Here is a 24,354-nt window from a genome sequence, read left to right on the forward strand (position 1 = left end):
GCGTTTGGTGGATCGACAATGTGTGCGCGTTTGATCGATGCAAAGATTACCCAAAGAATACAAGAATCGTTAAAACGCGCAGCTCTTATACTTGCGCATTTGGACGATCTGTCACAAAGTAAGTCCCTACCACACACACACATCGCACGCTGGAAGTGAAAAGTTTCAAATACAGGAATGTTCCGAAATATACCCCAACAACGTTTTTGATTACAATTCAGCTCCTTTTTTACATTTAGTCAAGCTTTGACTAAATGTTTTAACATCGAGGGGGAATCGAAACGAGGGTCGTGGTGTATGTGTGTGTGTGCGTGTGTGTGTGTGTGCGTGTGTGCGTGTGTGGCACTGTCACGCCCTCATTTTTCAACCAAATTGGTTGAAATTTTGGTCAAGTAATCTTCGACGAAGCCCGGACTTCGGTATTGCATTTCAGCTTGGTGGCTTAAAAATTAATTCATGACTTTGGTCATTAAAAATCTGAAAATTGTAAAAAAAAATAAAAATTTATAAAACGATCCAAATTTACGTTTATATTATTCTCCATCATTTGCTGATTCCAAAAACATATAAATATGTTATATTCCGATTAAAAACAAGCTCTGAAAATTAAATATATAAAAATTATTATCAAAATTAAATTGTCCAAATCAATTTAAAAACACTTTCATCTTATTCCTTGTCGGTTCCTGATTCCAAAAACATATAGATATGATATGTTTGGATTAAAAACACGCTCAGAAAGTTAAAACAAAGAGAGGTACAGAAAAGCGTGCTATCCTTCTTAGCGCAACTACTACCCCGCTCTTCTTGTCAATTTCACTGCCTTTGCCATGAGCGGTGGACTGACGATGCTACGAGTATACGGTCTTGCTGAAAAATGGCATTGCGTTCAGTTTCATTCTGTGAGTTCGACAGCTACTTGACTAAATATTGTATTTTCGCCTTACGCGACTTGTTGTATTACTGCTGAGCTCTATTGACATAGGCTCAAGTTAGTTTTATTGCTTCATTCTCTCTTGATTGCTTCATTCTCTCTTCATTCGTTTAACTGATACATGATGGAGAGGATTAGGCACACACTGCAAGTGGAGGCAGATACATCAGCCATGTGTCCCAAATCAAGCTTGATGTCAAGCGAAAAGTTCAATACGGTTGTGAACCACCTAAGAGACACACACGCACACACACACACACACAAACAACACGCACACACACACACACACAAACATGCACTTACATACACCCAGACACATACACACCCAGACACACACACACCCACACACGCGCGCACATATGTATACACACACATGCACAACCTTACACCAACACACACACACAAACACACGTGCGCGCGCACACACACACACACACACACACATAAAACACACACACACGCACACACACACACACACACACACACACACACACACAAACACACAGGTGCTTTACACACACACACACACACACACACAAGAGAGAGCGAAAGGTGAGATAGATAGAAAGAGAGCAAAAAAGATAAGAGAGAGAGACTTTGATACGGACACAAAGAGAGACAGACAGATGTAGAGAGAGATGGAAAGAAAGAGAAAGACATAGGGAGAGGGAAGGGAGAAAGAAAGAAAGAATAAACAAGTCACGTAAGGCGAAATTACTATATTTAGTCAAACTGTGGAACTCACAGAATGAAACTGAACGCACTGCATTTTTTCACAATGACCGTAGTCCGCCGCTAGTGAAAAAGGCAGTGAAAGTGACGAGCCTGTTTAACGCGGTAGCGGTTGCGCTGCGCTGCATAGCACGCTTTACTGTACTTCTCTTCGTTTTAACTTTCTGAGCGTGTTTTTAATCCAAACATATCATATCTATATGTTTTTGGAATCAAGAACCGATAAGGAATAAGATGAAATTGTTTTTAAAACGATTTCGGAAATTTAATTTTAATCATAATTTTCATATTTTTAATTTTCAGAGCTTGTTTTTAATCCGAATATAACATATTTATATGTTTTTGGAATCAGAACATGATGAAGAATAAGATGAACGTAAATTTGGATCGTTTTATAAAAAAATAATTTTAATAACAATTTTCAGATTTTTAATGACCAAAGTCATCCTCCATGCTGAAATGCAATACCGAAGTCCGGCCTTCGCCAAAATTTCAATCAATTTGATTGAAAAATGGTGTGACAGTGCCGCCTCAACTTTTACAAAAAGCCGGATATGACGTCATAAAAGACATTTATCGGAAAAAAGAAAAAAACATCTGTGGATATCATACCCAGGAACTCTCATGTAAAATTTCATAAAGATCGGTCCAGTAGTTTACTCTGAATCGCTCTACACACACACACGCACAGACAGACAGACAGACAGACACACACACACACACACACACACACACACACACACACACACACACACACACACACACACACACACACACACACACACATACACCACGACTCTCGTCTCGATTCCCCCTCTATGTTAAAACATTTAGTCAAAACTTGACTAAATGTAAAAAGAGAGAGACAGAGACGTAGACGTTGTTTAGACACTTATAGCTAGGCCTACTCCCGGTCATAACTTCCGGTCATTGCCAGCAGACGTGTGTGTGCGTAGTACGATGGTGATTTGTGAGACGGATCGTCCAAATGCGCAAGTATATAAGAGCTGCGCGTTTTAACGATTCTTGTATTCTTTGTATCGATCAAACGCGCACACATCGATCGATATGTGCGCGTTTGATCGATCCACCAAACGCATCGCGCAGATCGATCAAACGCGCCTAACATATAGAAAGGTATTTTGTTAGAATTTGCGCCAGCAAGGTGGGCGCGCATCATCATATCGTCTGCTACGGGGTGGGTGATTCCGTTTGTACTGTACTAGGCTGTTTCGCTATACGATGGTTAGAGTGTTTAGGGTTGCGAAGTGCACTTGGCTATATATAGTTTTTGAAAATGACTTTAGTGTGTTTTTAGCTTTTTGAACAATAATTATTCTGTATAATGCTAGATATTACTTTCCCGATTTAACGTATGAAAGAACCCATGATTGTTATTCAGCGAATTAAGAAATTTTCCTAATTACAGTGGCTTCGTTATTTGTACACTCATTTGATGAACGCGGGAATACGTCACTGTTTAACGACGTGTAAATGGTGCAGAAAAAAGAGAAAGAGAGGAAAGGGATAGGGAGGGAAAACGGTTATCAGTATAACTCTGAAGACAACTTAGGGCGAGGCACGTAATCCCTTTCCTCTCTACATTGTGGTCGATAAAACCACAATTAGACTTCACTTACTCAGGTAAGCTCGTCATAATTATGTAATTTTATCTCCCACAATTCCGAGAGGAATGGGTCACGTGAGACTTTAAAGTCTGCAACATTTACACCCTAGCACTGTCGATGAATTGAAATACATATAAACCTACCCCAATTCTTCATGACAGAACTGCCTGTCCAAAACTCCTCCCACTGTCCACTGGTTTCTTGTAAAAAGTTGTGAAGGTGTTAGCCCGACGCCAACCAACAGTCTTCAGAATGGTTGCCAGAGGAATTTTACTTGCAGCTTTACTAGATGCAGCGGAACGAGTTGAATGCGGCGTAAATATTGTCATGTCAATACCCGCTTTTTGTAATCCAATCTTTGTCCATCGACGGATAGTATCTCTCGACACCGCTTTGTGAGGGGCTGTCCAACTGATAAAGAGTCTCGTTTCCGTTCCTCTAAATGCACGAGTTCTTTTGACATATTGTTTCAAATAATGTACAACACAAATTGCCAAATCAGACGGAAAAGCACAGCAACCACTTCTTCTTAAGTCCTCAATCATTTGAAGTATGTTCATAAATCTTTCATTTTCGTCAATGGTTGGGAGATAAAAAAAAACCGGAGTAGGGCTCTACATTGTCCATGATGTGATAACAGACTTGTTCTCTCAAATCATTGGGACGGGTTACTTGTCCAAGATGGAAGCATGATGCTTCGAAAAAGCAATTTCCATTTCCTGGAACTTTAATTCTCGTTAAGCCATTGGCAGTGAGAAGATTCTGCAACCTCATCCCATGAATCCGGAGGACAGTCTCCTGAAATGCTTGGTGCTTTTTGCTTGCCTGGACGGCCATATTCACCTCCTGCTGAACAGCATCTGCACAAGATATAAAGACTATGAATTCTTCTTTTAAACTGGCAATTACTACTACAATTATTCACTGATAAAAAAGTTAATTGCCTTCGTACCATCGCTGCTGCATTTAAACTGTAAACAGTTTTCGAGTTTTTATTCACACACAAAAATAAAACATAAATACCTGATTACACTGAATATGCTTAAAGTATCCAGGCGCGTTTTGTAAAGAAGGAAGTAAGTGAGTAAGTTAGAAAATAAGTGTTTGGGTGTGTGTGTGTGTGTGTGTGTGTGTGTGTGTGTGTGTGTGTGTGTGTGTGTGTGTGTGTGTGTGTGTGTGTGTGTGTGTGTGTGTTTTGATACTTACCAGACTTTGTACAGGGAGGCGATGTTTCTTGGGTTTCAAGAATCATTTGCTGAATCAAGTCCTCATCTGGCCAGTCATTCTCCTTCGACATTGTAAAAACCTGTGATTTAAGAAATATATTAGTCAAACTCACAAAAAAGGGTGGAAATAGCGCTGTAATAACATCCATTCATCCATCCATAGGTTACAAGCAGACACAAATTGTCATTATCTGCCCTGAACATTCACTGAGGTTATTGATTTCATTTTTTTATCGAAAACTAAAGAGCTGAAACACTTCAACATTCATGAACACACACACACACGAAACTTGACAAATACGCTTTTACCAGCCTGTGCTTTTATTTAGGAAAACAAAACTATACACACACAAAAGCTAGGGATCAGTATGCAGATTACAGAATTTAGACAATCAGAAAGTTTCCCTTATGAATACGAATCAGAAATTAAGCTTTAATGACTTGTTCAAATGGGGGAAACAAAAATATATGATGATACTCACTTGAATCTGTGTCCTGACTCGAGCAACAGCAAAACAGACTGTGCAGCAGATGTACAATAGGCAGAATGCTGTTCTTTGAGTTTTCAGATAGTGGACCAACCTTTTGTCAGTTTGTTTTCTGTGGATTAAATTCGCGTCATTTTTGACGTTTCGTTGACACGACATTGCGACACCAAGCCTCATCAATTTGTTTCCATGAGAAAATAGAAACATTGTATCAACATGACACCTGTCATAACAAGCTATGCTGATAACGGTACATCCGGAGTCTGAAATTCGGATACTGACAGGTGTCGCTGACCTGTTTTGCTTTCCACACTCCCACACAAATGTCATTTTTTGCCGACAGCAGACTCCGCCACTGCTTGTAACACCCTTCTGTGTGCTAGGGGAAATCCCACACCACACTGAGAGGGTGAAAACCAGATACACCCACCGCTATAGTGACCTTGTCTGGTTGCGCTGAGGGCAGGGAAACTGACTGTCACACAGCGATCAGAAGAGGTCAGGTTACGATGGCTGCTTCTGGCTGGCAGATAAACACTCCCCATTACTCACATGGCTCAGAAGCAGAACAGACTAAACTGAACTTATCACGTTCTGCTTCCAACCTGGATGGAGTTAGATGGTTCTGCTTCCAAGATGAGTCCGAACATTTCTTGGAGCCAGAACAAATTATGACTTATAAATACACAATAATCCAAGATTTTCAAGAATCCTTCACAGGAAGTGAGAATCATATTACCATAAGTCTAATGACTATAAAATTGCAAAACCAGTTATTTTGAGGTAATTGGTTCTGGTTTTAGCCCATCGAAATGTAGTAATTTCTCCTCACGCGACTTTTTATTTTTATTTTTTACTGCAGGTATTCATTTTCCACAACCAAGAAAGGCCAACACCCAGTCAAATGGCAAGGTCAAACTACCGTACGTCCGCCTGGCGGTCATGTCAGTCTTCAACTGGACAATGTCCTTCAGGTCAGTTCGTTTTGTTTGTTTGACGTGACAGAAGACGAATTTTGTCTTCTTAGAAACATTTGGACGTGCCGCAGTGCACGTTAGCTTGTATTTATTTCAAGAGTTCTACATAGATTACACGATGTTATCTTTTTTTCGAGGTCTTTTTAGTCTTTGTATTTTTTTTTATTGTCGCGATTTCTACTTGTTGTCTCTTAAAGAGTTCTAGATTTCAGCTTGCTTTATTTAGAGAGTTACGGAATTTTACGACATGAACGACTCGAATTTCCAAGCAATTGCATGATAAGGCCAACAAAAAAAAAATAGTCTGTTTACGGTAACCCGACCGACCCTATTTTTTTCGCGCGACCCTAGACTTTTTTTTGGCATTTGGAGAAAAAAAAATATATATATATTTTTGGGTTTTTTGGCAAAATAACGTACAAATATGATTTTTTTGGGAAAAAAAAAATATCCCGACCTACTGACCCTATTTTTTGGGTCTATGTTACCGTAAACAGACTATTTTTTTTTTTGCCTAAAGAAATGGTACAAAGAAAAAAAGGAGAAAATATGTGGCAATTTATAGGCCCCGGAGAATATTAAACGCTGTTTTATTCCCTAAAACCCTGGATGTTTTTTTTTCTCTTAAAAAAATAAGAAGACATATTTACAAAAATAGAAAGCATGAGCGTTACATGGTTCGCGTGTGAACGCAAATGAACAAATAAAAATGTATGCTGAATGTAACCTTAATTATGCTGCAGCTTGTTGCTGGCGTGCTTTCATCATGATTCTGACAAATACTGATAATCAAGTAACGCAAGTGACAACTCGAACATTGCAAACAGACAGATAGATAGAAAAAGAGAGTCCGGACAATACCTGTCTAATTTTGTTCCATAAACTTTGTGATTCAAATGTCAAACAGGTTTGATTCTGATATCCTGGACATGTACGGATACTTATCAAAGCGACCTACTCCCGTCGTAAAAAATTACACCACCATTTTGGCCAGAAAAACCAAGATGGCTGGTTAGTCATTGCAAAACGACAAGCCGCAGGGATGAGTGAGTGAGTGTTTCCACTCTGTCCGTCTGTTTCTGTCTCTGTCAGTGTCTGAACGCCTCTCTCTTTCTCTGTCTCTCCCCCTCTCTCTCGCTCCCTCTCTCTCCCCCCTATCTCTTTCTGTCTGTCTCTCTCTCCCCCCCCCCCCCCCTCTCTTTCTCTCTCTCTCTCTGTCTGTCTGTGTCTCTCTCCGTCTCTCCCTCTTTCTCTCTCCATCTGTTTTGAAGTTAATTTGACAAATCGTCAGAGATAGCGAGCGTGTGTAACAACACTCTTATTCCACGCAAAAGCCTGAATAGGTCTGTGTATGTGCACAGTCATGATAATTTCCAATGAAAATGTCCAATGGAAGCGATATGTCCTTAACCTAGTACAGCCGAACCTGTCTACAACGACCGCCATAGGAACCGACCAAAACTGGTCGCTGTGGACAGGTGGTCGCTATGGAAAGGAGAATTACATTGAAATAAACTCCTTAGGGATCCATTGGGGTGGTCAAAAGGGCAGGTGGTCGTTGTTGAGAGATGGTCGCTAGGACAGGTTCAACTGTTTTGCCTTTTTTCAGATACGTGAAGATTTTACAGAAGTACCTCCCAGTACACATTTACGGGCAATGCGGACCTCACAAGTGCGCAAGGAGCGAAGATGACAAGTGCTTCAAGACCATAGAGAGCAACTACAAGTTCCTGCTGGCTTTCGAAAACACCCTTTGTAAGGAGTACATCACGGAAAAGTTCTTCCGCTACATGGAAGCTGATCTTGTCCTGGTCGTGCGGGGCGGGGCTGGCTATGAGGTGATTTCATTTATGTGATGTGTCTGATTTCATCATCTGAATTGTCTGATTTCTTTCATCTGATTTCATTTATCTGATGTGTCTGATTTCTTTCATCTGATGTGTCTGATTTAATTCATCTGATGTGTCTGATTTAATTCATCTGATTTCATGCATCTGATGTGTCTGATTTCATTCCTCTGATGTGTCTGATTTCATTCATCTGATGTGTCTGATTTCATAACAGCTCAAAGACCAAGTTTTACTGTCTGGCATCTGCCTCGCGAGTCCGAGAAAAAATGTCCTTCTCTTTTAGCTGCGATGCCGGCAGAATCCCTCTGTGCGGGGGTGCTCTCAGACACCTCGTATGCAGGCTGATTAGTTAGATGTGTCTTATTTCATTCATTTGATGTGTCTGATTTCAATCATTTGGTGTTTCTGATATCATTCATTTGATGTGTCTGATATATATATATATATATATCATTCATTTGATGTGTCTGATTTCATTCATATGTGTGTGATGTCGTTGTGCTGTTAGAAACCAAAACCTTGCATTCAAAGCTGTTTTATTGAAATGATATGCATCCAGGCACACACTTCGTGTTATGGCGACGTGGAATAGCTTATGCTTAGTGCACCTTTTGATTTTGGTGGCTCTACGTGTAAAAATGACGGATATAGATCAATTCAAAGTTATTTAGTTGGAAAATACAAGGATACGACACGCATAACTTGCATGTTACAGCTCTCATTAAAACCAAAACAAAACAAGTCGCGTAAGGCGAAATTACAACATTTAGTCAAGCTGTCGAACTAACAGAATGAAACTGAACTCACTGCATTTTTACAGCAAGAGCGTACACTCGTAGCATCGTCAGTCCACCGCTCGATGCACACGCAGTGAAATTGACAAGAAGAGCGGGGTAGTAGTTGCGCTGAGAAGGATAGCACGCTTTTCTTTATCTGTATTCTTTTTAACTTTCTGAGCGTGTTTTTAATCCAAACATATCACATCTATATGTTTTTGGAATCAGGAACCCACAAGGAATAAGATGAAATTGTTTTTAAATCGATTTCGGAAATTTTATTTTAATAATAATTTTTATATTTTTAATTTTCAGAGCTTGTTTTTAATCCGAATATAACATATTTATATGTTTTTGGAATCAGAAAATGATGAAGAATAAGATGAACGTAAATTTGGATCGTTTTAAAAAAATGTTTTATTTTTACAATTTTCAGATTTTTAATGACCAAAGTCATTAATTGATTTTTAAGCCACCAAGCTGAAATGCAATACCGAAGTCCGGCCTTCGTCGAAGATTGCTTGGCCAAAATTTCAATCAATTTGATTGAAAAATGAGGGTGTGACAGTGCCGGGGATATCATTTCCAGGAACTCTCATGTGAAATTTCATAGAGATCGGTCCAGTAGTTTGGTCTGAATCGCTCTACACACACACACACGCACAGACAGACAGACCGACAGACAGACAGACACACACACACACACACACACACACACACACACACACACACACACACACACACACACACACACACACACACACATACACCACGACCCTCGTCTCGATTCCCCCGATACGTTAACACATTTAGTCAAAACTTGACTAAATGTAATGAGAGCTGTAACATACACGTAGTCATGGCCAGACTGCTTCCTGTACAGAGTTCGAATTTCTGTGACAAATTATTTTCTTAAATTCTCGAAAGCCTCCAGAGAAGGGATGGTCATATCCCATTTATGAAAACCTTGTCAGATCTGAAATAGTGAGCCGAATCGTTGAAGGGCTGTAGGGATAATAACAGAAAACACACAACAAGTTGGGCCGCTAGAATGCGAGGCAGGCGCTGATCAGTAGAAGTGAGAGGGCAGTCACACACGCGATTCAATCGTGAGATTTACCCTGTCACACGGACGACTGAGTCGTGGAAAATTGCTACGACCTCGGTGTCACTGTGCATAATGCCTCCAATATGCATAATTGATAGATCGGCTGATTGATTGTTCTCTCTTGTCATAAACATACATTGATTGATTGATAGATCTCTCTTGCTAGAAACATTGACTGATTAAATGGTTGATCTATAGATCGATTGATTGTTCCGTCTCTCTGACTGGAAACATGAATTGATTGATTGATTGATTGACTGATTGATTGAATAATCTCTCTTTTATGAAACATTGATCTATAGATCGATTGATTGTTCCGTCTCTTTTTCTAGAAACATTGATTGATTGATTGATTGCTCGATCGATTGATTGTTCAGTCTCTCCTACTAGAAACATTGATTGATTATTGATTGTTTGTTTGGTTGACAGAAACACGCTCCACGAGGCACCTACATCAACACAGCTGACTTCAAGACCATACAAGATCTCAGCGCCTATCTCCAGCACCTTGACAAGAACCCAGAGGAGTACCTCAAGATTCTTCGCGCCAAGGATCAGTACGTTCCCATGTACGAAGAATATCCTCACAGAGACAGGAAAGGGCGCATCTCCTTCATGCATTACCACTACGAAGCTGTGGCCTATTGCGAGTTATGTCGAAGGCTATGGAATATAGACCGATACAGAAAGTCTTATCCGGACATGACCGAGTGGTTTGACAAGGGGGGATGTGCGGCACCTAAAGATATATCTTGATTTGTTAGTTTTCTACATTCTGACGTCACCAAGGCTCACTAAGAATGTATATAATGATTTTTCATATTGTAAACAAAATAATTTTTAGTACCTTTTGAGATATATATGCTTTCATTAAAGGCACAGTAAGCCTCCCGTAAACCATCACAGATACGGTCAGGCTTTTACACACAGTACAAACACCCTTTCATTTAAAGGCACAGTAAGCCTCCCGTAAACCATCACAGAGCTCCCCGAGCGTCTACATATAGTACAAGCATACTTCCATTTGAACCCTCACCGAACGGGAACATCCTTGCTGCTTTCTGTCGAGCGTGAGAAATTTTCAAAGAATTTGTTTTCGTGGACTTGGCCTCAACAGCAATGGCGCCTCGTTTTGGTGCTGGACGGCTGTTATGAATACCGGAATTCACGCCCGGACAGTAAGCCTCCCCTAAACCATCACAGATACTGTCAGGCTTTTACACACAGTACAAACACCCTTCCATTTGAACGCTCACCAAACGGGAACATCCTAGGTGCCCTACGTAAAGAGCGAGCAATTTTTAAAGAATTAATTTTGCAGATTGTCTCGAACACTTTTTGGACCCATCCTGAACTCAGGTCAAAAATGAGTTACTTCCCTTCGGGTCTCATTCTATCGATGTAAACTGGCAATAGCCGTGAATCGATGATTATCAAAATGTTTTTGGACCGTGGTGCGTTTTTGCGCTAGACCTAACTTTTAAAATCTAAATAATAAATTGACAGCTTGTTACACAAACATTCTTTAATCATAAAAGAATTCTTTTTTCATCAAGACAAGATCAGTACAATTCGAAGTTGTGAAAGTTTGAAAAAAGAAAAGCCCGGAAGCAGGGTCACGAATTGGAATCAGGAACCCACAAGGAATAAGATGAAATTTTATTTTAATAATAATTTTTATATTTTTAATTTTCAGGGCTTGTTTTTAATCCGAATATAACATATTTATATGTTTTTGGAATCAGAAAATGATGAAGAATAAGATGAACGTAAATTGGGATCGTTTACCAAATTTTTTTTTTACAATTTTCAGATTTTTAATGACCAAAGTCATTAATTAATTTTTAAGCCACCAAGCTGAAATGCAATACCACACCCCGGCCTTTGTCGAAGATTGCTTTGCCAAAATTTCAATCAATTTGATTGAAAAATGAGGGTGTGACAGTGCCGCCTCAACTTTTACAAAAAGCCGGATATGACCTCATCAAAGGTATTTATCGAAAAAAAGAAAAAAACGTCCGGGAATATCATTCCCAGGAACTCTCATGTCAGATTTAATAAAGATCGGTCCAGTAGTTTGGTCTGAATCGCTCTACACACACACACAGAAACACAGACACACACACACACACACACACACACACATACACACACACACATACACCACAACCCTCGTCTCGATTCCCCCCTCTACGTTAAAACATTTAGTCAAAACTTGACTAAATGTAAAAATGGGGAGTAAAAATTTCGTGGAGGGAACAATTTTTTGTTGCCTTGGGGAGTTCTTTTCTTGTACGAAAAGTGTACTCGGAGTAAGAATTTTGTACGAAATATTTACTCCGGAGTAAATTTTTCGTGGAGTAAAAATTTCGTGTTACACCGGCACTTAGACTGACATACTTCGTTCTCGGAGTACGCACTCCAGCAGACGCAGACACACACACAGTTGAGTTGTTCGCCTGATGACAGCGGCTGACTGTGCGTGTTGGTTTGAAGAGTCCTCTCAGGTCGAAGAAGGGAGAGGAGAAAAGAAATCCAAACACAGCTTGTAGAGAATCAAGGTATGTAAACAGTTTTTTATGGAGTAAAATTAAATTGTTTCGGTGTTGAAGGATGCAGTCAGTTTCAAATTTGAACAACGTGGTAATAGGATGGGAGTCTATTATTCTCATTATATAGGACTATCTTACCAAAAAGCAGTTCTTTTATAAGTTCCGCAGAATTAACAGCAGCGGGCAAGTGTGATAAAATGAAAGTCAAGAAAATTGTATAAGTCAGGGAACGGAAGGGGTCAGGCAAAAAAAATAATAGTCTGTTTACGGTATCCCGACCGACCCTATTTTGTTTGCGCGACCCTAGACTTTTGGGGGGCATTTCGGAAAAAAAAATTAAACTAAAACATTAAAAAATTAAAATAAAAAATAAATAAAAGGTCTTTGTTTTTTGGCGAATTAACTTAAAAATATGGTTTTGTTTTTTTTAAATAAAAAATAAAAATCCCGACCTACTGACCCAATTTTTTTGTGTCTATGTTACCGTAAACAGACTTTTTTTTTTTTGCCTAACTACATAACTTTTGAAGGTGTTTTCTTCCATTTCTTGAGCAGTTGTAACTGTCGACCTGTCTCTGTCGGTGTTCGATCGGTCTGTCTATGTTACTCTACCCTCTCTCTCTCTCTCTCTCTCTCTCTCTCTCTCTCTCTCTCTCTCTCTCTCTCTCTCTCTCTCTCTCTTTCTCTCTCTCTCTCTCTCTTTAATTTAATGCTTGATATAATTCTTGGTCAAACTATTCAGACACATTTTCTCCAAAATGACGATGGTATCTGTTTTACCTTTAACGCATTTTGTGGTTGCATCGGCACAAATGTCCGTAACTCTGGCTCTTTTCAAGAAATGTCCTCAAAGATTAATGACTTTGTCAAAAAAATATATATTAATACACAATCTGACACAAAACTTGTTTTGACCCTAAAAAGTTAGAAAAAGTAAACAATACGAAAAACCTGAGCGACAGCAGTAGACGGACGCAGTGGCCTAGTGAATAAGACCCCGGGCTCCCATGCGGAAGGTCGCGGGTTCGAATCCCAGCCGCAGCTGGTGGGTTAAGGGTGGAGATTTTTCCGATCTACTGGTAGTGCCTTATCCCCCTTCGTGTGTACAGTATCATTTTGCTAACTTTGTTTCTTGTTCCATTTTGTAGTTGTTGACAGTTTACTTCAGAGTATGACAACTTTTATTTTTTCAGTCATTGAATGCTAATGATTATTTTAACTGACGTTACCAATCTCAACAATATGTCAGCCATGATAAAGGTCTCCGAGGTCGTTTTATATGTTTGCTAGTGTGTTCAACTCGAGACTGTCTCTGCACTGTACACAGATGAGTTGATATACACAAAGTTGGCAGTTACTTATGCCTACCTTATAAATATACACACCTACACAAACTTGTCTATGCCTTTGCGATCCACGGTTGAATGACAAAGCTGAAAGGTTAGACAATTTGAATGCGAGATTTTCCTCCGCTTTTGAAAAGACTGCGTGACTAGCCGGAGCAAGAACGTTGAAAAACCAGTTTGACAAGGCACACGATGCGATTTTTCTGTCCCTGCTACGATCGCTCTATTCTCTCGTCTGCTTTTTTACGGGGCGCTTTAGGCAAAACAAAAATATATGTTGGTTTAGGGTCGGTAGGTCGGCTTTTTAAAATTTATTTTTATTCATTTAATTTAGTCGAATTTAAAGGAGGTCACTTCCTTTTGTCTCAGTATGGTTCGCAAAATGTGTTTTTGTTTTTTTGAGGATTGGCAAAAGAGTGTTAGGGTCGGAGGAAAAAAATAGGGTCGGTCGGGTTACCCTAAACCAACATATATTTTTATTCGGCCTTATGAAAAGACCGGTGTAGCAGCCTATTTTGACCGGGTTTGTATGGGCGGAGAGTTCAGAAGGGTAGGGATGGGGGTGGTTGTAAAACAAATATTCAAGCTATAGGGGAAGGTTTCCTAATATAGACCACTATTTACATTCAGTCAAGTAAAGACTTTCGTTTAAACACTCACCGCTTGAGAACATCCTAGGTGCCCTACGTATAAAAGCGAGCAATTTTTAAAGAATTTATTTTCGTGGATCGACCCTCTGATCAGCAAATCAGGCGCCTCGTTTTGGCGCTGGAACTAACTTTTAAAATGTAGATACATAATAAATTGACAGCTTGTTACACAAACATTCTGAAATCATGAAAGAATTCTTTTTTCATCAAGACAAGATCAGTACAATTCGAAGTTTTGAAAGTTTGAAAAAAGAAAAGCCCCGAAACGTGTCACACAAACCGTCTTTCTCGTAGCAGACGACGCTTGTGCCTAGCGCCCGTTCCTCTGAAGAGTCAACTGCAACCGCTCTGGTTCGTGTGAATCGTAGCCGTTTGTTGCGTTTAGATTCAGAGGTACTCAATAACGTGCTATTGCAGATAAGCTTTCAGCGAGTCGCATTGAAATCACAAACTGACGACTACATTCTGAAAAAAAGGAAACTTGATCACACGAGTTCGCGATGGCTCAGGGAAAAGATAAACCACGCAGAATTAAATTCTTTGAAAATTGCTAGCTCTTGAGAGAGAGAGAGAGAGAGAGAGAGAGAGAGAGAGAGAGAGAGAGAGAGAGAGAGAGAGAGAGAGAGAGAGAGAGAGAGAGAGAGAGAGAGAGAGAACTCTGAACTCTGAACTCTGAACATTTATTGAATAAACACAAGGCTCATTTCAATGGGGAAATGGGGGGAGGGAAATTCAGCGTAGTACATGTGTCCACAGTGGAGCCGAATAAAGACAACAATAAAACAGTGAAAAACAAAACAACAGAACAGGCAGACAAACATGCCACACGTGAAATACCGTGTTTTTAGGATTGAATGGTGATCATCTTAACTAATGTATTGAGATCTTTTCTTGAACACTTTATACAGAAAGTTCGACACATCCATGACATTCTTATCATCATCCGCACTCATAATTGCTGCCACATCGTCATTGGCTGCAAAAACAGAAAGCTCACTTCTGAACTCGTCATATGCAGTACAGTTCAATAAAACATGTTCTTCGTCTTCGTTTTCAGTCTTACATACTGGACATAATAACTGTTGAGGGGTTACACCGCGTTTGTACCTCATCCTGTGACAGTTTATAGGTGATATACCAAATCTGAATTGGACATAAGCAATTTTAAAGCAACGTAACTGGCTACAATCCACATAATTCTCAATCTTGAACGATCTTTTAAACTTGGCATAGAACACGTATCTCTCTCTCGTCTGGATATCATTATCCCAATCTGCTTTAAAGCGATTAATGAGTCTTTCTCTTAGTGTTCTAAGAAAATTACCAATGTCACCAACGCTTTGTTGCTGCCATGCTTCATTACAGCCATTCTCGCATAGAATGTTCTTTAAATAGAAAGACCAAGATTTTTTACCAGAGTCACACAGAGCACATGACATAAGATACGCTTTACGAGGGAGTCTGTCCTGTGGCATAGCAATCAACCGTAACCAGTACTTCACCACCCTGATTGCTGAGTTAATGAATAGCGGGTGTCTACCCAGATCACCATACACCAGTCTGTTTGGGGTTTGTTGCCCCACACGCAAAAGTCTTTTACACGCAAATAAATGCACTTTCTCAATGTCCCCATAAGCCTGGAAGCCCCAAACCTCTGCCCCATACATTAGAACAGGAAGAATCTGGGCATCAAAAATCTTGAAGAAGATACTACTTGGGACATCACCAAGTCTGAAGAGACATCTTAAAATCTGCATAGTTCTTACCTTGGCCTTGACGGCCAGCTCACCAATAGCTTTCGTGAGTGATAATTTAGTTGTAAAATGAAGACCTAAATACTTATAGCTATTAACGACTTCTATACGTTCATTACCATATTTCCACTGCTCTCGCTCAGCAAGAAAACCGCCTTTGCGGAAAACTATCACTTTGGTTTTAGACAAATTGACGGACATTCCAAAGTTGTCTGCAAAGTTTTTCAAAATGTTAATCTGCTTTTGGAGACCCCAGGCCGAAAAGGACGTTAAAGCGACATCGTCCGCGAACAAAAGGATTAAAATCTGAATGACATCTGGAGTCAGCTGAACACCATGTATTCCCTTTTCAGAGACCTCTACGGCTAGTTCATTTATCAAAAATGAGAATAATGTTGGTGAGAGGACACACCCCTGCCTTACACCAATGGGACACTCGAAAAAGTCTGTAATGCTGTCCGGACAGCGCACACACGAGCGAACTGATTTATACATACTTTGTAAAATCCTCAACATTTTCCCACCAACCCCAGCTTTTCGCAGTGTGTTCCAAAGAATTGCTCTGTTTACGCAATCGAATGCTTTACGAAAGTCAACGAAACATACATACAACTTTCCAGACCGTTTCAGTAAGTATTTCTGCACAATGCTAAAAAGAACAAAGACGTTATCAATAGTGGAATAACCCGCACGAAAACCACTTTGTACTTCATCGATTTTGTTATTCTCACTCGCCCAGCCTGACAAACGTTTATTCAATATGGTAGCAAACACCTTTCCTAGAATACTAAGCAATGAAATTCCACGGTAATTGTCAGGAGTATCAACATCACCACTTTTGTGAATTGGAACTACAATAGCACCTGTCCAGGCAGCGGGATAATTACCAGAGTCAAATATTGTGTTGAATAACTCTACTATGAACGGCAGAGTTTGCTGGGCTGAGTCTATTAACATACCGGCAAGAATCCCATCGGGACCAGCAGATTTATTTGGGTTGAGATTTTTTATTGCAGAGCCGACTTCCTGAGGACTAATTGGCATGTCTAGACATTCTACAGCAATATCAGTATTTTCAGGATCAACCAAGTGTTCGTCGTTACCAGCCTGAGTGTTACCTAGATCAGCACTAAAAACATTCTTAAAATGAGTGAACCACTGTTCACTAGTAATATCTGGGGTTTTACCGGCCGACTGTCGAATGGACTTAAGTTCGCTCCAAAAGAGTTTAGAGTCTTTTGCTTTTTCGGCAAGAGCAGCAAGTTTATTTTGTTTAAAAGATTGTCTTTTAGATGTTAATAAAAACCTGTAGGATTTTCTGTTTTCTACATAACTCAGCCTGTGTGCCGCTTTATTTTGAGTACATTTTGCTCTGCGAAACAAACGCCACCATTTCCTAGTCTCATCTCTGGCCGTTTTACAGTCTCTGTCAAACCACTTACTATGGCGCTGGCCAGTGTAGATTACGCGCTTCATACAGGTTGCAGCCTGTAACAGACCTGCCGTTAGACAGTCAACTGCAGAGTCTACAGAGTCAGGCAACATCACTGTAGCTTCTACAACAACAGTTTCAAACTGAGCACCGCTTACTGCTTCAACGAACACGGACTTCTTCGACTCGTCCCACATAAGCTTTTCAATAGAACCTGTTGTAGATTTCTTTTTGTCACGGTCATCTCTGAAAAACATTAGTTCGACAGGTAAATGTTTGGATTCAAATCTCTCCGCCACCTCGAGATGGGCTTGGCCAACATTAAGCTCTTTGGATGCCAGAAAGTAGTCTACGGTACTACAGCCAGAAGAACACACATAGGTAAAGCTTCCTTTCAAATCACCTTGACAGGTGCCGTTCAAAATGGTTAAATTACACGTTGCACACATTTCAAGCAACAAGTTACCAAACATGTTTACTACAAGGTCTTCTGACTGGCGTGAACCGTAAAGCTCTGACTGTACGGCTGACTGAACATCGCCATCTTCATCATCTAAGGTGGCATTGAGATTTTTCGTACGGGCATTAAAATCGCCACACATCAGAAAATAGCATGAGTCATCAAACTGTTCGATGTAATTCAACAAGCACTGTTCCGTAATGATAATAGTGGAATTCACTGTAACATGTTCCTGCTGATAGTAGGGAGAATCGTACGGGCATGCGTACACAGCACAAAATACGACGTCTCTATCGCCACCAAACACAAGTTTGTCGATCTTCAACCAAATCATATTATCTTGTGAATCATCAAGCAACGTTACATGCTTTACAAGCTTCCGTTTTACCATAATCATCACACCACCACAGCCACGAGCTTGTCTAGAAACCTTAACGGCGGGACTAAGGAATTGCACAAAGTCGGAAAAGCAATCTAAGGGGGTTCTAAACTCAAGAAATGTTTCTGTGAAACACGCAATATCGAAACTGGTGACATATTGCATAAAATCCGCTTCACTAAGCTTCCTAGTCAGGCCCTCAATGTTCCAGTTCAAGATACGCAGCTGCGGTGGGTTATGATTCACAGAGAGAGAGAGAGAGAGAGAGAGTCAGGAGTTAGGATGGTTTAATTGCTCAGGCAATATGCCCATAGCAAGATGGGCTGGATTTGGGGAAGGGTTTTCGAACAGAGAGAGAGAGAGAGAGAGAGAGAGAGAGATTGAAAGAGAAAGAGATGATTTGGATATGTGTGCGGACAAGTATTCAGAATAAGATTTGTTTTGGACGTAGGCCTATTTGCCCTTGCGCATCTTTTTTCGTTGAGACACGTCAAGTAGGCGAGTTAACTATTTGAGAGGTTTCGCCCTCCTAATATTTTGAGCGTTCCAGAGAAGCGCTGCGCTCTTTTCTTGGTACTTCGCATTTGTTGTCATTTGACAAGGCATTTCCGGACAGGTGCGCTGGCGCACAGGGTCCGGAAGTTTTCGAAGGTATCCCATTGGTGCCATCCACGTGATCAGCTTGGGTGGCCTCCCCCTTAACATCCGGGCGTTGCAGGAAGGTCGATACGTTGAAATCCCATTGGATAGCGTGGGGAGGGTCGTATGAGGACTTTGGAATTGTGGTGTTGTATATTTTGTAATAACTGTGATGAGAAAAAATTGAACTTGGGAAAATATATCGAATCTAAAATTATATACACGCACACACATACACATCCCCATATATACATGCACCCCATATACGGATGGGCGCGCGCACACACACACAGGCGCGCATACCCGCGAGCACATATAAACACACATATACGGATGCGCGCGCGCACACACTTACATACATACGCACGAGCGAGCACACACATACACACACACACACACACACACACACACATTATAAATCATACCACACCTCAAGACAAGAGAGCACAAGTTGACCTCAACACTTCAACGTTTTGCTGTTAAAAAATAGCCTTGATGCTGTTGAAGATAGTCTTGTTGCTGTTAAAAATAGCCTTGCTGCTGTTGAAGATAGTCTTGTTGCTGTTAAAAATAGCCTTGATGCTGTTGAAGATAGTCTTGTTGCTGTTAAAAATAGCCTTGCTGCTGTTGAAGATAGTCTTGTTGCTGTTAAAAATAGCCTTGCTGCTGTTGAAGATAGTCTTGTTGCTGTTAAAAATAGCCTTGATGCTGTTGAAGATAGTCTTGTTGCTGTTAAAAATAGCCTTGATGCTGTTGAAGGTTGTCACGTTTTAAAGTCAAATGGATGACCTAAAACGGTCAATTACTGCTAACTGACTAACCACACCACGATCCACTCTCGCAGTCACACAAAAAAGTTAGAAACAACAAAAGTATAAGTTCTAGACGTCTGTTTATATGCACTAACTCTCCACCTCCCTCTTCTCGTGAAGCCAAAGGTGTTTTTACGACCAAGTCGTAGAGTAATAATAACTGACAAAAGCCAGTTAGAGTTTATGAAATACTGAATAAGAACACGCTGAACCGTGTAAAGTTAGAAAACACTTAGCTGCTCTGTAAAAAGTCTTAGCCTGTACAGGCCTTAACACTCCACGTTGTCACAACTCAAAGTTCGTCATAAAGGGTTAGAAAGATGACAAGGTGGGGGGCGTTTACGCATGGGTGCACTCAACTATCGGTGTAGCCAGGGTCCATTCGATGAAACACAGTGGAGCAGTGGAGCATACAGGTGAAAGTTGGAGCAACACAAGTAACAGCCGTAGAACAGCAACCGTACAGCAAAGGACAGCAACAGTGTAGCCCGTCTTCAACAGCAAACAGGTAGCAGCCAGGTAGCAAACGTCCAGCAAACGTACAGCAACACCTCCAGCAACAACCAGCAACAAGCTCAACAGCTCGTAAAACGTAGCTCTCCCAAGCAAACCGCTTGAATATTTGGCTCCCGCTCGTCAGCGAAAGTATGTAGCCAAATCCCTTACGTCCTAAGCGGCCTTCTGCGTTTTCTGCGTTTTGCACTGACGCCAGAAGCCCGTTGGTCGACCTAAACCAGTCTTGCAACGCGTTGGGATCCTCCAAATCTTAGTCACGGAAACTCAGACCCTGTCGTCTGCAAAGCATGTGTAGAAAAGAAAGAAAGAAGGACTGGAAAGAAAGACCATGTGATCTCCCTGACCAATCAGCAATCGCTTCCCCAAACCAAGCGATCTTCCTGACCAATCACTGGTCGCCTACCAAACACACCTATAGCATGCTTGGAACACGTGTTATAAACGGTGAGCGAAATCACACGATACCCGCACGGTTTCCACGTGAATTACGTGAAGGTCTGCCACAACTTTTTCCCCCAATGCTGTGGCCAGCACAGGCGCATTACGTTGCAATTTGAGAAAGGCGCCCAACAAAGTTACTTTCTCAAACGTGTCACTGAAACTGTGACAAAGGTAGTCGTATTGCTGTTAACATATAGCATTAGACACATCAAATGAATGAAATAAGACACATCAGATACATGATATCAGACACATCGAATGAATAAAATAAGACACATCAGATGAATGAAATAAGACACATAAGATAAATGAAATCAGACACATCAGATAAATGAAATCAGACACATCAGATGAATGAAATCAGACACATCAAATGAATGAAATAAGACACATCAGATGAATGAAATCAGACACATCAGATGAATGAAATCAGACACATCAGAAGAATGAAATCAGACACATCAGATTAATGAAATCCGACAAATCACATAAATGAAATCACCTCATAGCCAGCCCCGCCCCGCACGACCAGGACAAGATCAGCCTCCATGCAGCGGAAGAACTTTTTCCGTAATGTACTCCTTATAAAGGGTGTTTACGAAAGCCAGCAGGAACTTGTAGTTGCTCTCTATGGTCTTGAAGCACTTGTCATCTTCGCTCCTTGGTACTTGTAAGGTCCGCATTGCCCGTAAATGTGAACTGGAAGGTACTTGTGCAAAAATCTTCACGTATCCGAAAAAAGGCAAGACACTGACACAGACAAACAGATAATACCCTTAAAACCCAGACAGCAAGCCAGACTACCAGCCAGCCAGCCAGCCAGAGAAACGATCACTTTCCTGCAACCCACTTGATCTGGGTGAGGTCGTTCAGGAGGTTTCGCCCTCCTAATACAGGGTGACCCCAAAAAAGAGTACCCAAACAAAACGTCAGAAACGTCATAAATTGAACAAAAATAAAGCAATCTTCATAAAATGTATTTCCACACACAAGTAGCCTCTGCATGATTTGCACAGAAAATGCTCCAAATTTTAGCATTCTAGCTTGTCTTTCAGGAAAGTTATTATGCTCATATGCAGCGAGTTCAAGTTTGTTTGGGTACTTTTTTTGGGGGGTCACCCTGTATTTTCAGCGTTCCAGAAAAGCGCTGCGCTCTTTTCTTGGTACTTCGCATTTGTTGTCATCCGACAAGGCATTTCCGGACAGGTGCGCAGGCGCACAGGGTCCGGAAGTTTTCGAAGGTATCCCATTGGTGCCATCCACGTGATCAGCTTGGGTGGCCTCCCCTTAACATCCGGGCGTTGCAGGAAGGTCAATACGTTGAAATCCCATTGTATAGCCTGGGGAGGGTCGTATGAGGACTTTGGAATTGTGGTGTTGTATATTTTGTAATAACTGTGATGAAAAAAAATGGCACTTGGGAAAATATATCGAATAAATCTAAAATTCTATACACGCACACACATATACACATACACACGCCGATATACACATACAACCCATATACGGATAGGCGCGCGCTCACACACACAGGCGCGCATACCCGCGTGCACATATAAACACACACATATATAGATGCGCGCGCGCACACACTTACATATATACGCACGAGCGAGCACACACACACACACACACACACACACACACACACACACACACACAGACACAAGTCGTATATATATGGCCAGGAATCTGTCAGTGTGTCCAAAAAGTGTTACACAAACACCATTTTTTAGACTTGCTTTATCTTATTAATGTTGTTGTGGGTAAGAAAGGAGATGTGGTTTTTAGCAGAATAAAACTGTTTTTATTGGTATGGGCCACCTGGGGCAGTTAAAAACCCGTTATAAACCGTTATTTTCTAATTTTTCACCGATCTTTATGAAATGTTGTGGTTAGGTTGGTTGTCCCTAACTGAATTTCAACAAGAATAAAAAGTTGATTTTTGGCAGTTAAAAAACCGTTAAATCCCGTTTTTTCACCAATCTTTATGAAATTTTGTGAGTAGGTCCGTTGTCCATAACTGAGTTTCAATACGTACTTTTCAGAAGAAAAGCAAGCTTTTGTCAGTTATAAACCGTTATTTTCTAATTTTTCACCGATCTTTATGAAATGTTGTGAATTTCAACAAGATTAAAAAGTAAAATTTTGGCAGTTCAAAAAACGTTAAATCCCGTTTTTTCAGGAATCTGTCAGTGTGTCCAAAAAGTGTTACACAAACACCATTTTTTAGACTTGCTTTATCTTATTAATGTTGTTGTGGGTAAGGAAGGATATTTGTTTTTTAGCAGAATAAAACTGTTTTTATTGGTATTGGCCGCCTGGGGGGGTCAGTATAGTGCCTCGAGCACTTAAGGGCAGGCACAGGTGTTAAAAGTGATTTTTTTTCATAAGTATTGGGTCGAAATTGTTGCACAATTAAAGAACTCAGTCCATCTCCTGAGAAAATGAAACAAATTTTTTTTTTGATCACCGGTTGACTTGGTAGCAATCCAAGATGGCCACCAAACTGCCACTTTTCAAAACCCTAAGGCTTTTACAAAACCGTAAGGAATTTTGTTTTGGTGCTTGTTATTTATACTTTAGCACAATACCCAACTTTTGTTAGAGGCTTTTTTTGAAATCTACAGTCATTCAAAAGATATCAGTGATAAAAATGAGTGACCTTGAATTTTATGAAAAACCACCCCCAAAAATGGTATAACTTCTCACGATTTTTTTTTCTCAACAAAACGCTCTAACAAAATCTGCGCAATAACACACTCGAGATGTATGCAAAGTTTCAACAACTCAAGTTTATTAGAAAAAAAAGCCTTAGGCTTTTGAAGTGACAAAAAAGTAGTTTTGAGAAAATACACAAAACGTGAAGAAAATGTACTTTTTGAACACAAACGTTTATGAAACATGTAACAAAACAACACTAACAAAACAACAGGTATTGCTTAGTTCCACAAGAAAAACGGAAACAAAATCCTAAAAACATTTGTATTGGCACAATTCAGAAGAAAACAAGTCGCGTAAGGCGAAAATACAACATTTAGTCAAGTAGCTGTCGAACTCACAGAATGAAACTGAACGCAATGCAATTTTTCAGCAAGACCGTATATTCGTAGCATCGTCAGTCCAGCGCTCATGCTCATGGCAAAGGCAGTGAAATTGACAAGAAGAGCGGGGTAGTAGTTGCGCTGAGAAGGATAGCACGCTTTTCTGTATCTCTCTTCGTTTTAACTTTCTGAGCGTGTTTTTAATCCAAACATATCATATCTATATGTTTTTGGAATCAGGAACCGACAAGAAATAAGATGAAAGTGTTTTTAAATTGATTTCGAAAAATTAATTTTGAAAATGATTTTTATATTTTTAATTTTCAGAGCTTGTTTTTATCCAAATATAACATATTAATATGTTTTTGGAATCAGAAAATGATGGAGAATAAGATAAACATAAATTTTGATCTTTTTTTATAAAAAAATTTTTACAATTTTCAGATTTTTAATGACCAAAGTCATTAATTAATTTTTAAGCCACCACGCTGAAATGACATATCGAAGTCCGGGCTTTGTCGAAGACTACCGGACCAAAATTTCAACCAATTTGGTTGAAAAATGAGAGCGTGACAGTGCCGCCTCAACTTTCACGAAAAGCCGGATATGA

The 24,354-nt window shown here is 40.2% G+C and overlaps 1 protein-coding gene and 1 long non-coding RNA gene across 2 annotated transcripts; one reads left to right on the plus strand and one right to left on the minus strand.

Annotated features, from left to right (window-relative positions):
* Window positions 1-3,883: 3,883 nt before the first annotated feature.
* Window positions 3,884-5,161, minus strand: LOC138975556 (uncharacterized). Its single transcript, XR_011458679.1, has 3 exons — window positions 5,003-5,161; window positions 4,501-4,600; window positions 3,884-4,154 (listed from the first exon to the last, which is right to left on the minus strand). It is a non-coding gene; the product is annotated as an uncharacterized lncRNA (long non-coding RNA).
* A 1,769-nt stretch (window positions 5,162-6,930) lies between these two features.
* On the plus strand, window positions 6,931-11,134 carry LOC138977389 (glycoprotein 3-alpha-L-fucosyltransferase A-like). Its single transcript, XM_070350282.1, has 3 exons — window positions 6,931-7,035; window positions 7,595-7,823; window positions 10,149-11,134. Exons 1-3 carry the CDS (start codon window positions 7,028-7,030, stop codon window positions 10,473-10,475), a joined length of 564 nt encoding a protein of 187 aa, XP_070206383.1. The 5' UTR covers window positions 6,931-7,027; the 3' UTR covers window positions 10,476-11,134.
* Window positions 11,135-24,354: the final 13,220 nt, after the last annotated feature.

The sequence above is a fragment of the Littorina saxatilis genome, linkage group LG9 (assembly GCF_037325665.1).
Source record: "Littorina saxatilis isolate snail1 linkage group LG9, US_GU_Lsax_2.0, whole genome shotgun sequence".
Classification (NCBI taxonomy): Eukaryota; Metazoa; Mollusca; class Gastropoda; order Littorinimorpha; family Littorinidae; genus Littorina; species Littorina saxatilis.

Bases quoted from the DNA above. Each gene is read 5' to 3' on its own strand.
- LOC138977389 (XM_070350282.1), top strand. The intron at 7,824-10,148 runs GTGATTTCATTT...TTTGGTTGACAG, and splicing joins GGGGCGGGGCTGGCTATGAG to AAACACGCTCCACGAGGCAC.